We start from the raw sequence: 13,607 nt of genomic DNA, 5'->3' as shown, positions 1-13,607 counted from the left end.
GGTATTTTGCTGTTTCTTTCCATTACATACAGATACAACACAACACCGGACGCTACACCTGAAACAAGCTAAGACTATTGGCTTTGTCAATGGTTGTTAGGTGCATAAGATAAATCCCTGGCGACACAGCACCCAGATAATGTGCTGCATGGCTACACACTTATAAGAAGGACCAAAAGGCGAGACCTATTGGCTATGCCAATGCTTGTTAACTGTTATAAGTTCCTAATGTCAACAAAGCCTCCACATCTCAACCACAGCTTCCTTTGGAGAGACACGGGCACAGCCATGGGAGTTTATGCCCCCCCCCCCCCCCCCCCTCAAAGAACAGTGTCCAAGCTCTTGTGGGAGCCGGGGGGAGGGTACTGCCCAGGTCCTGCCCCACCCCTCGCCTCTTCTGCTAGTTGGTATTCTCCAGGGGCACCGCGCCCCATGCTGGGTATGCCACGTGGTGACGTCAGCAGGTAGTCAGTCTCTGATGCTGGTGATGCAGTGCGCTCATTCCCTCCTGCGGGTTATGTAACCTCGGCTGCCAGAGCCGTGAGTCTCCCGACGTGTCGAGCAGGAAAGTGGACCTGAGTCAAGGAGAGGAATCCGGCGTCGAAACCGCGCAACCTCCGCCCGAGGGCGAGGTGACACAGCCTGCCCAGCACAGGGCCACCTTCAGTGCCCAGTCCGTGCCCTCAGCCAAGGGTGTCACTGCTATTCAAAGCAGCCGAGCAAAATGGTTTCACAAAACCACGTCAAGAGAGTGAGTGAGCAACACTCAGTGCCCGGCCTGGGCCTGGGAGGGGTGGACGGGCCTTCCGGAATGTGGGAATGGTTCTTACGACAGGGAGGGATGTACTCCTGCCCTGGCACCCGTTGGTCAGTCCACTCCAAGCCACGGTGTCTCAGGCAGGCAGAGCTCTCCTGCTGCTGCGGTGACCCAGTCCCACCTACCAGGACCCCCCATCCAGGTAAGGATGGCCCGTGCTTTCATTCTGCTTTACTGGAAGGCGGGGTGGAGTGAGCTGTTAAAGGGAGCTATCACAGTCGGGCTGGGCTAGAGTCAGTCACATGCCCTTTCAGAGACCTTGCTAAAACTCCAGTGGTGGGGAACCCTGAATTCGGAAGCCCTGAGTCCTATTATTACCTTTATTTTCTAGTTTGAAGTTAGTGTGTCCGACTACACGTGTGGTCTGGTGTCAGTGTTGAGATACGGTATTGTGTATTCACTAGTCGAGGTTGTAGTGGGCCACGGAGATTTTAAGCAGCCTCAATCTGTCGCTCCAGGCCTTGCTTAGAGCACCGGGATGCGGGGCGCCCTATGGATGGGGCAAAAGGGCCGATAATGGCTGATAGAGGCCCTCTGCTTCAACCCTCCAAAGCTTGTCCTTCTGGTTTCAGTTTCTCTAGAACCTTCTCCTTTCCGAGGAGGGAATGTTCTATCAGTATTAAAGCCCTTGATCCTCAAACTGTTCCGGTTGTTAAAGGCCCACTTCTCAATTCAGGCAATAGTTTAAACAAAAGTCTTTTAACTGCTGGAGTAGCCCTGGGCTCGTGGCTAGGATGCCATATTTCAGACAGAGCTTCCCAGCTGAAATGTAATCCGTTTTTTTGGCATACACTGTATACAAATTATGAATACAGTATTGAAAACAACTATAAATGCCCTTGATTTATCAAACGCCTGGAACGTGTGAGCTGCAGCCGTACGCCAGAAGAAAGGAACACAATGAGAAAGAAATATGTATAAAAAAAAGTGTGGGGTAACAAAGTCAATAGAATGTCAGGAATTCAGGAAGAACAAACTCCCAATTCAACATCATACCTGCTGGTAGCATATATTTTAAAAAGTCTCGGAGGTAATCAAGGCGGGGAGTCGGCAGTGGCAAGATGTAATTAGAACCTTTTACCAGTGCCTCGAGTCCAGAGAAGTTGTAGAAAGCGCTATAAGAGTGGATTACTTATCCGCTTCGGCACGGTATATTACTGTTATTGGGTGTCCTTCACAACTGAGAAATGAAACATTTCCACCATTTCACTCCCTTGCCACTGAAGTATGAGCAATTTTTTTGGGGGGGGAAAAAATCAAAGCATTTATTTTATAGCACTATTTTATTTCATAGCTAGTGTGTCTGGTGCTTTGTAAGTATTTCTAACATGTGTGATTCATTAGTAGTCTCAGGCAGGAGCGGAGAAACCCCCACTTAGTTGGTCTTCTTAAAGTAAGTGGTAAAAGTTTGTTTTATGGCAATGAAAGCCATTAATAAAGCTCACAATAGGGGCACTGATTAGAGCAGGAGGCAGATTGGCTCCCATGGAAAGAGGGATCACTATGGGATGGGACAGAGGAGAAGTTAGGAACCGCTTGAAACAAGGCAGGAGTAGTGACCTCTTGGCTGCACACGGCAGCAGGAGTAAGTGAGCTGTTGTAGTGCATGTAGGTACATAGTCTTGTGTAAAGGACTTCCCATAGTTGGTGTAAATGGATCTGCGGGGGCAGTGAGGATGAATGATATGAGTACATCAGTATGGTCTTAGATGTAATCTAAGAATGTAATACTCAATGTAAGGTCTATTAAATGATTACTTTGCAAAATGGACAATTAACTATTAACGCAGCTTGAAACTTGTCTTAAAAGTATGTAAACCCTAAACTTTGTCTAGTTCAGGGCGCAGTCGAATTCACAAATGAATATTCTAATGAATACATTTAAAAAATCCCCCTATTTATCAAACCCAAGAAGTGGTGCCTGTAGGGGACGCAGAATGCCTTACATCCCCAGTTGTTTTTCAATACATCATGGTGGGTTTAGGGCCTGGCCGACGGAGTTCGCCGAGTTCTGCTACGCGGAACTGTGCGAAGTGCTGAAAAAACTCTGCTGCGCTATCCAGAGTTGTGCGAGCAGCGGAGTTTGGGTAAATTGGCAAAGTTTGGGTAAATCGCGCTGTTTGTGCAGGAGTTTACCCCGTGCTGAAAAATCAGTGCAAACATCATCACAAGGAGGGCCAGAAGGTGCTAACTTTTTTTCTGCCACTCCAGTACATTTTCTACTCGAGCGGCAGCTTCCTCAACGCAAGCAGTAGCAACCAGTCATGCCCGCCCGTATTCAGAAATCCCACTTGCGCGCGCCATCTTAGCAATTTTTTCCGCTCGCCAACTTAATGTTGGCGAGCCACGCAAAAAAAAAAAAATCCGCTCCATGCCACTTTGCAGAGTTTTTCAGAATTCTGCACTCTGTGCGGAGTGGGCAAAATTCAGCGAACTCCCCCAGCAGAGCAGAATTCTTCACCCACCCCTAGTTGGATTTAACTTTTCATTCAAGCATTCTTTACCCACCTTGGCTCATTGGCGCCCTCTAGGCACCTTATTATTGTAAAGCAACATTTTCAACACAAACAAATATAAAAATCTGGGGCCGCTGAAATTTTCTTTAACTTTTAATTTCACCTTAATGCCCTCGGAATCTAGTAACACTGACTTTTCTAACTGACAAAAATTAAAATATTCTTATTTATGGTCACATATGGAAAAATATGTTATCGGCTTTGTAAACGTAGATAGTTATAATGGCTGTACTTTTTAGGTCTGGGTTTAGCCAAGAATTTTTGATTAAAAAAAAAAATATATCTATGTACAATATACCTATTTAAAGGGGCTTTCAGCCACCATTCTTCATCCATTGGTCTGTTGGTGAGTCATTCAAGTTTTGCTTCCACCCACTACAGCAAACAGCATGGGGCAAAGGGTCAGCCCACTTCAGCCAATGGATAGTTTCACTTTGAGTGACTGCAGCTTGCTCTATCACAAGGAGCACATCTGCACACGAGGTAGTTCCCTACTGTGCCAATGTTTTATTTTTATTTTTTATAAATGATGTTGCCTTTGGGCCTGATTCACACAGGTAAACTTACACGTTTGCATAAGTTTACATTTTTCAGTATTCACAAAACTGCATTTTATTAGAAAGTTTATGAGTTGCAAGACTCTGTAGTAGGTGCGTAGAACTCCGCACATAAAAGGATAGGCCTGTCTTTTTATGTTCTCCTCTCTGACTGCTGTCTGTGCACTCTTAAACGTACTATTAAAATGCGTAAGTTTACCTTTGTGACTCAGGCACTCCATGTTTAGTCTGATGTGAGAGCACAAGGCTTTATATCAGATGCGAGCACAGGTCACATTCCATGCTTTATCAGTTCATGTCTCCTGCTAATGCTGTTGTAAATTCCTTTTGGAGTGTCCTTTGTTTACTTTTTGACTATCGTATTTCACGGAATCACATATTCAATAATATACTTGTGAATTCATAAGAGGACACTTCTTTAGAACATGTTTATTCTGGACTCAGTTTCACTAATGGTTCCTTAGTAATCTTTGCCTAGGGAGAAAACCAGCCTTTATTGTGTTTAATTTGATGCACTTGTATCACTTTTTATTAGTGCCTTGTTTTCATCTTTCTTTCATTCTTTCTTGTTTTCTGTTTCCTCTTTCCTTCTCTTTCCATTTTCTTTCATCCCTTATTTACTATGTTCTTTCATTCCTTGTTTCTTTCTTCCCTTTTTCTTTCATTCCTTATCTCGCTTCCTTTTTTTCATTCCTTCTTTCCCTTTTTATTCATTCCTTTGCTTTTTTCTTGCTGTCTTTTTTCTTTCACTCCTACTTTCCTTCTTGTTTTTCTTTTTTCTTTCTTTCATTCCTTCTTTCTTGCTTTCCTTTTTCCTTTCATTCCTTCTGTTCTGCTTTCTTTCTCTTTTGCCTTCCATCTTTTCTTGCTTTAATTCCTTCTTTCTTGCTTTCCTTCTTCTGTTCTCTCCTCCCTTCTCTCTTGCCATTGTTCTTTCTTGCTTTCTTTCTCATCCACTCTTTCTTTTATCAATCTTTCTTTCTTGCTTCCTTTCTTTACTGCTTTCCTTCTTTCTTTCATTCCTTCTTTCTGTCTTTTGATCCTTCTTCCCTTCGTCCTGTCTCTTTCTATCCTTTCTTTCTTATCTCATTTCCTTACTGCCTTCTTCCTTTACTTCCTTCTCTCCTTCTTTCTTTTTCTTTGTTTCTCAAATGCGAGAGGCTGACTGCCAATGGTACAATAATTTGCTTTTGTAGACGTGTTAGCCAAGACATTTTGATTTCACTAAAATTATGCTTATGACATAGTTACTTCTAAGTGTTTTCAGCCACATGTCATTCATTTGTCTGTGGTTGCGTCATTCACATTTTTCTCCAACCTACTAGAGCATGCTTCAAGGGCCAACATATCACCCGAGTTCAGCCATTGACTGACTTCATTATGAGCTATGGCACCTTAGTCAATGTTTTTTTTTTTTAGATTTACAAACTCCAGTCAGTCTGTCAAACAATAAAGTTTTGCAAAAGCCATGACAAAACAGAACAAGAATTGTTAAAAGGCTGACAGAAGACGCCAGGCCTATTGGCTTTTTCCAGCCAGTGCTTGTTCCTGTTGCACTTAAAACACCTCCCTACATGGTTGAACAATGAGTGCTAAGTAGCTGCCAAGTATTGCAGGTCCATTCGTGGCTAGTTAGTCCTGTCGTGTTTTATTTTTCTTGGCACTCTGGGACTTGTAGTCCTGGTTTTATATTAAGTTAAATAAGACTACAAGTCTCACACTTCTAAGAAAAAAATGGGACTGGCCTAACTAGTTATGCATGGACCTGGTAAACTTGGCAGCTATGCTGTTAAACATTTGTTAATGCTGCTGCCCAGACCAGAGGTCAGTAATGGCCAATCCTTTGCTTTTAATGACACAGGAAGTTGTACAGCAAAAAGTAAATGCGAAAATAAAATAGACCTCTAATTTGTTGGTGGCTGAACAGCAAATTAGAGATTTTTCAGGAGCACATCTTCATTCATCTCAGAATGCTGAAGTTTTGTTTATTTCTGTCTTAAAAATATCATTGAAAAGTCTAAATATTGTTTTTTTGTTTTAACAGATCCTCAATGGAGATAGAGACCATTGTAGACTTGGAGAAATGGCCAGTAGAGACGCAGACTGATGGACAATTCAACGAGGACGAAGAATTGGAGGACTTCCCACCTGACTGGAAGAAGGGGAAGCTCAAAGATGTGGCAACCAATGTTCTTGAACACTTAAGGAATTTGGAAAACTCCTCCCTGGATATTGCTATAGCAGGGGAGTCAGAAAGTGACAAGTCAATGTTCATCAGGTCCTTCTTTGGCTTTGGGGAGGAAGAGGACATTCAAGAAGGGCCCACAAAGGAGGACAAGACAATTGGACTAAGGTCTTACAGACATCCCAAGTATCCTAAGCTAACATTCTGGGCGTTACCAAGTATCTCAAGCATAGACTTAACCACTGCAGCGTACCTCCAGAGGGTCGACTTCAGCAGGTATGATGTCTTCATCACCATCATGCCACAGGCCTTTGAGGAGCATCACAGCCAGTTAGTACAGGAACTTCAAACAGCAGGAAAAAAGGTATTTTTTGTATGCACAAAAGTAGATGTTGACTTGGAAGCAAAAAGTCTAAGAGGGACAACTTATGACAAGGACAGCATCCTGCAGGAGATCAGAGAAAGCTGCACTTCAGCAATAGAGGGAGAAGGTTTAGGCAAGCCTCGTGTTTACCTTCTGTCGTGCACTCACTTGGGTAAATATGACTTTGAGAAGCTGGCAGAAGATCTGGGAGATGAGCTTCCGAGCCACAAGAGGCACATGTTCCTGCTCTCCCTTCCAAATGTTTCCTTGACCATTTTGGAAAAGAAAAGAACAGTGTTGAGGAAGCAAATCTGGAAATATGCCACAGTCTCTTGCGCCGTCTCTGCTTTACCTATTCCAGGACTTTCGGTGGTTTGTGACATTGCCATCTTGGTAAGATCTCTGGAAGGTTACTGCAAAGCATTCGGTCTGGATAGGACCTCTCTGGAGCAACTGGCTGCCAAAACTAAGATATCCGTTGTGGATCTGAGAGCTCTGATCAAGTCCCCGCTGATTCAAGAGCTATCAGCCAACCTTGTGGCAAACCTTTTGGCCAAGGCTACAGGTGGCGGAAAAATGATCGCCGAGTCTGTCCTCCGACGCCTTCCAATCTTCGGATCTCTGGCCGCTGCTGGCATTTCATTTGGAACCACATACTGTATGCTGAAGACCAACCTTGATGAGATATCTGAGGACGCACACAGAGTGCTGAAGGCAACTTTAGACCAGAGGTAGAGTTGTCTTCAAGGAAACAAAGAAGAAGCAGGACAGGTGGGCGGTGCTGGGGTAGAGTCATTATGGACATGTGACTTTCCACAACCCAACCCATCTGGCTTCGTTGCAGCACCAGCCTGGAATTTTTTCACGGAAAAAGATACCAGTTTCAGGTGAAATTATTGGATTCCCAAACTAAAAGAAACACTCAGGGTTTCAAGGTGAAAATAGACACTCTGCGGCTGTGGCATAATGTGCAGCCTGTCCCTTACCAAAGATATTTAATTTAATAATCCTTCCTCCACTCAATAAAGCTATTTAATAACTTTATTTATAGAGCAAGATGTGCACTCCGTACAGGTTATGTTTACTTTGTGTAATACTTATGGGTCAGCTTGAATAGAAGCCTCCTATAGATGCTTTCTGGCAAATAAATACATACCATGCAAGTGTTTTTGAGATTTCATATTAAGTTCGTTGTACTAATATAACAAATGTATTGAAGCCATTCGGGCCAAACATCGGAGTTGATCGTTTTATTTATAAAGTGCCCATGCCTTTCATCATTAGGCGTTATTTTTACACGGTTCCGAGATGGTCATCTTACTGACCTTGGAAAAATGAGAAGCTGAGAATGCCCTGATAGGTTCGAGTCTGATCTTCAAGCAGCACACCAGTAACAGCGGCAGCTGCAGAAGCAGAGGAGTTATCTCAAGGGCTGTGACTGCCCAGAGCCAACATTTTTCAGACTATGGTCGGAACCTGCCCCTCGAAGTCCAATACTCAGTACATTCATGAAAAGGACCACGCAAAACCTGTATTAAACAGTAGTCGGCCGTCTTAGCTGTATTTAAGATTCTGTGGTTTTGTATATTAAGACATATCTGGCCTTAGTCCTCACTGAGTCCCACAATTAGATATTACTAACTTCAGGTGACAAATAACACAAATGTTACTTTGTTGTCATCTACAATACAAACAAAACCATCCACTATCCGGCTGCCTTGTTTGCAAACGCTGGTGCCCCTGGGATTCCATAATGTCAGGAACCCTCTATAGCAGCAATACCTGGCAGTCAAAGTTTCTTGTAAGAGTTTATCTTGTACATCACTTGGGACACACTCTACCCCTCGTCTTACAGAGCATCTTACACGTGCTGGTGTTTGTTGATGCACAGCTCTCTTTATGGGATGCCGAAGCATCCTAATTGGGATGAGGACTACACTCTAACCTAGCCATTCATGTGAGGAATCCGTCTCAGACTCAAGGTCGTCCCGGTGGCAGGCTTACCAACATATTCCCAGTCACGTAGGGCACTGTGTTCCAAACCCCTAAGGTTACAGCCCTGGCATAGACATACACAGCCCTGCAAGCTCTGGAGAACAGGTAGATGGAAACTGGGAAGGCCCTTTAAGGCTGCAGCTGCGAAGGTCAGGCATGCAGGGCCACTCATCGGTTTCACTTCCAGGCTAGGAGAGGCAGTGCCAGTTAAAAGGACAGCACACATGGAAAACTGCAGCCACAGTTCTTGAGATTTATCCACTTTCCACTCAGTTTGTAACCATTTGGAGTTCCCTCATATTTTGTGTTTCCCTTTCTTCTGTTGTTCCCCTGCTAGGCAGGTTTCTCAATGTTCCTTGTAAGTTACTAATTGGCATTCCTCCATTCGTGGTGCTCCCCTACTGATAAACCTGGGACCGAAGCTCCCTTCCATTTCAGTTCTGTAACCTAGTAGCCAAGGAGCTAGTTAGAGAGCTACCTCTAGTTTATCCCTTTAAGCACCATACTGGGCTTTGGAGTGATGCACACGCGCTAAAGACTTATGTCTAATGCATTCTGTGCTTTTTGCTATAGAAACCTAAAGATTATTCCCATCACAGCCTACTTTTCTTTTCCTTTCTCTCTTGACCACTCTTTTCCTGGAGTAGCACTACCTTCAGGGGTGCGCGGTCTTCTAGGAGGAGGCGGGTTCTCGCTGCTCCTTAGAGACCTCGAGTTGTAGATTTACTTGTGTGTTTTGAATCACTGTTCTGGGTGCACAACCACTTTCGGCTGAGTTTTAACTGTTGAATAGAGGGTCTCACAATTTCTCTCTAGAGTGGAGCGCTATAGACAGGAATTCATAGCACACTCGATGATTATGAGGAATCCAGGACCTGTTCTCAAAACTGACCCAAATGATAACCCCCTCAACCATCATGCAAACCAATGAGCATCAGGTTCTTGGGGTGATAAGCAGTGTTTGGTTTTCACCAAACATGTTGTGTGCATTAAGGCAGACTTCTCCACTTTGGGGTCAACGGTCCAGGGAAATGATTCCAGAAGTCTTACTGTACTTTCAGGTGTAGTTTTGCAGACATAGCCTATGGCGTTTTTGGAGGAGGGGAGGATTTTTCCTGGCTGCTCCTTCAAGAAAGAATCATGAACCCTAACTTCTAGTTTATTAACAGGGGCTTGAAAATTAGCCTTTTCTCAGTGGAATAATGGACTTCCTATTGATTGGAAATGGCTTTGTAGCCCTTCACAAACTGATGAACATGAGACCATCATAGATATGCTTTGACCTAGGCATGACATTGTCCCTGAAACCTGAATGCCCCTGAACAAATTGACAACGTTTCTGATCTGATATGCAGGTGCTACCACTTTTCGATGATCAAGTAATATTGTGTACTTGTTTAGCAGCACCTGATTCTAAAGACCTTCTCTTGAGTTGGGGATGTCCACTGCATGGTACGTAGTGGTAAATGGGCATCTACCTCAATGATGAGTGACCCAACTTCATTTGAAACTGGCATCCTGTTTTGTGTTGTGTATGATCAAATGAGGACTGCGATGAGAGCATGAGAAGAATGGGACCCATTGTGGATGGCTCCTGGTTGTGCGTAGTATAAGATGGAGCATAGAATGCAGCTTCTTTACATAGTGGAAGTTTATGACCTGCATTCTCGGAGCTGAAGGGTGGAACCCCGGACACTGAAGAGTCAGGACACAAAGTGATCCTTAGAAATTCTATGAGGACATTTTTAGCCATGCATTGGATTTGTCCTCCCTGGACACTACTATCTGGTTGATGGTAAGGAACTGGGAGTTATTCTGCAGATTCTGTTGTTTCTAAGAAGGACCAGCCTTTTACTTTTTCTCGGAGTGCTGCTCCAGGATCATGCAGGTGCAGTATCATTTCATTGTGCCCATGTTTTGGGTACTCATGCTTGGAGCAGGCTTCATCAATACCTGCAGTGAAAGCTATCATCTCGCACACAGGCTGTCTCCATTACAGTCAGAAAGTTAAATTAAAAATTAACCACCACAGACCAGTTATGGAACTTTACACAGATCAACATCACCTGTCTGAGAAAAAGAGTACACATGAGGTGTAGGAGGCTGGCTCACTGTATGGTGCACACCTATAGGTGAGGCACCTTGAACTGAGTCCAGCCAACCCTTAATGATAGTGTTAGTGGTTCCACATAACCAAAGCTCTCACTGGGCAACTGTGGAGAGCAGCTAAGGCGTATCGGAGAGGGTGTAAAGCAGTTGCAATTACCACATAAGTCAGTCAGTAATGCTTACACAAGAAAGAACCACACCAGTGTTAGAAAAATAATGTATACTTTATTAAAACACAGGCGCTAAACAAACTATGGTATATCTCCTAACCAGAGATATATACACAAAAATATACTTAGAAACAGGTAGGTAAAAGCATAAAATAACATGGGCTCCTATGGGGTTGGGGGCAAACCATATACTAAAAAAAAATGGGATGCGAAATGCACAACTAGCCAAGACTGACACCCAATGATCCTAAGGACTCAGGAAGTACTAAAACACCAGAGGTAAGTAGCTAAGCTTCCCCAGGTGTCCATGTGGAGAGATGTTACCCCGGGTCAGGTGTCCATAGAATAACATGGGAATGACGAGGTTAGAGTTTTTGTACCTACACCAGGGAGCCTAGGGGTGAAGTAGTGTTGGAACCTCAATTTGAAGTCAATGGGGACCACGGCTGTCCAGCTGCTACTGTGACCCGTGGACCAGGTTGGTGGAACACGGGTGTGGATTCCGAACAAGGAGTACCTGTGGAGAGAGGGGACTGTGTCCAAGCCACTTGAATACGCCCAGGGGGTTGCAGGAGGGCAATGCCCACCCGTCCTGTAGATCCTTCATTGTAGGGCAGGGGGCTTGAAGATGCAGCTGTGGAGTCCAGGAGATGCAGAAATATCCCAGGAGATGTCCATGAGCTGTCCTATATTGTTTGTCGAACTGCAGAGGGGTCAGTACCCAGCAGGACCACCAACAAGCCTTGGCAAATTAAAAAGGTGTGTTGTGAGAGGAGTTGCAGAAGTGAGAAACAGCAACGTCCCTGGGAATCAACCTTTGTACAAGCAGGGGAGCCATCAGGAATCAATGAAGACTCCAGGAGGACCCACGGGCAGCAGGCACAGGAAGTCCCAGGGAGGCATCAGCAGCACAAAGAAGATGGCTGCCCTTGTTGCAGTAGAAGCAGGGAGGATGTTGGTCTTGGCGCTGTGTGATGCTTGAGGCTGGGGCTTCTTGGAGCTAGGAGGCCTTCGGACTGAAGAGCCAACAAGCCTTGGCAATGGCAACCAGGTGTGGTTCACAGGGTTCCGTTCCAGCAGCTCCAATGACGGACCAGAGACTTGCCAGTTGCAAAGAAGACAGGTTAAGCCTCTGGAGAGCTGCAGAACCACCACCTGTGTTGTGGAGCCTTCACTCCAAGGGAGATTCCTTCTTGCTGTCCTTAGTGCAGGCAGAGTCCTTGTGACTCTGGAGGATGCACGGCCATGAAAGTTGCAAAGTCCTTGCAATACCCAGGGACAAAGTTGCAGTAGGAGCCCTCCTAATAGTTAAAGTCTTGTCTTGGGTCCCAGTGAAGATCAGCAGCAGGATCCACTGTCTAGGTCACCGAAGAGTCTTGCAGGCGAAGCCAGGGTCCCACCCTCAGAGACGCCCTTAAGTAACCCAGGAAGGGGGTTGGACAGCTACTGCAGTGACCCACTTATCAGAGGGGAGGTAGGGTGGAAGGGGGGGGGGTGGTCAGGGACGCTACTCTGCTGGACTGACCAGTCAGATGATCCCAGGGGCCTTTGCTCATGTTATTTCCAAGATGGCAGACTCAAGTAGCTAACAGGCAGAGCTCTGGGCACCTCACTGGGGGGAGTGGACAGATGGGTGGTCACTCCCCTGTCCTTTGTGTGTTTTCGCACCAGAGCGGCAGCCGGGGGCTCCTGCATTGGTGGAAACCGGTTTTGCAAGAAGGGCACCAAATGTGCCCTTCAAAGCACTCTGGTGGTGCTCAGAAGAGCCCTCAACCTTGCCCAGAGACACCTATTTCTAAAGGAGAGGTGGAGCAGGATCAGTATTGATTTGTATAAAGTAGTCTTCCAGACAAGAATATATCTTTTATTGTCCTCAGTGCCCAACTGAGAGTATCCGGAATGCTGCTTCTTGGTTTTGGTTGCAGCTTCATTCTAATCTAGTGAGTGTGAATGCCAAGTCATCCCTTGGCATAAGTGAGGTTTTGTAATGAGAGATGCACCAAATGTGCTCTCATTTTACTGACACTGGACTACTGTATCTTATCATGGGTTCAGCATGTAGAGCGGCGGGGGCAGCATACTGCGTTTTGTAAATCAGTAGTTGTGACCAGACTTTTTTTATTTTATTTGTGTCACTAGAGTGGAGGCCTCTGGCCCACTTATGTAAAGTTCCACTTCTATGCACTAACATTGACCTACTAATCAACATCCCAAGTGCATACAATGTTTGTGCATGTGTGTGTGTAGCCTGTGTGGTGTGTACACTGTGTGTATGAGTGAGCCAGAGTTATACAGACCTGGCATGTACCTGAGCAAAGGATGGCGGTGAAGTTATTTTCCCAGACAATGGGTGTGTATTACTGACATACCTGAAGCTAGAGGGCGGTGTCCTAGACATTGAAGTGAGAAAAGAGGAGTCAGGAAAATTTTGATGAGAGGGACTGCTGATTAGTATTCCTGTAGCAGTGCTATCTGGTAGATGGTGGGGTGGAGGGTGACGCTGCAGTGTTCAGGGTGGGAAGGGTCCTTCAGATGTGGCCAGCAGTTTGTCCAGTTCCTCATATTTATTGGCACAATGGTTGATCAGTTGGGTGCAGAAGGCTAATACGTCTTCGTGTCTCTGTTGTGGGTACTTTAGGCTGTAATCTACCCTAATGTGAGCAGCATCACTATGCATTAAGGCTGTGCCGGGAGAACCACCTGTAGAGAAACAGACGAAAAGAGAACTAACCCAAACCAGTTCTGAAAGTGCAGAAAGCAAATCCACACCAATTTTATGCCTAAAGTGTATACAAGTAAGAGCCACTTGTTCCAGATCCATTTTCTCTTCCACAAGGGGGTGCTCCATTGAATACTCAGAGATACACAGAATACTGCTGTGCAACCCGGGCTGA

At 45.1% G+C, this 13,607-nt stretch overlaps 1 protein-coding gene across 1 annotated transcript; it reads left to right on the top strand.

Annotated features, from left to right (window-relative positions):
- Window positions 1-525: 525 nt before the first annotated feature.
- On the top strand, window positions 526-7,602 carry LOC138246577 (interferon-inducible GTPase 5-like). The gene is made up of 2 exons (XM_069201263.1): window positions 526-959; window positions 5,935-7,602. The coding sequence occupies exon 2, from the start codon at window positions 5,942-5,944 to the stop codon at window positions 7,172-7,174; it is 1,233 nt and encodes a 410-aa protein (XP_069057364.1). The 5' UTR covers window positions 526-959; window positions 5,935-5,941; the 3' UTR covers window positions 7,175-7,602.
- The last annotated feature ends 6,005 nt before the right edge of the window (window positions 7,603-13,607 follow it).

The sequence above is a fragment of the Pleurodeles waltl genome, chromosome 7, assembly GCF_031143425.1.
Source record: "Pleurodeles waltl isolate 20211129_DDA chromosome 7, aPleWal1.hap1.20221129, whole genome shotgun sequence".
Taxonomy (NCBI): domain Eukaryota; kingdom Metazoa; phylum Chordata; class Amphibia; order Caudata; family Salamandridae; genus Pleurodeles; species Pleurodeles waltl.
This window is presented reverse-complemented; position numbering and strand designations above follow the sequence as displayed.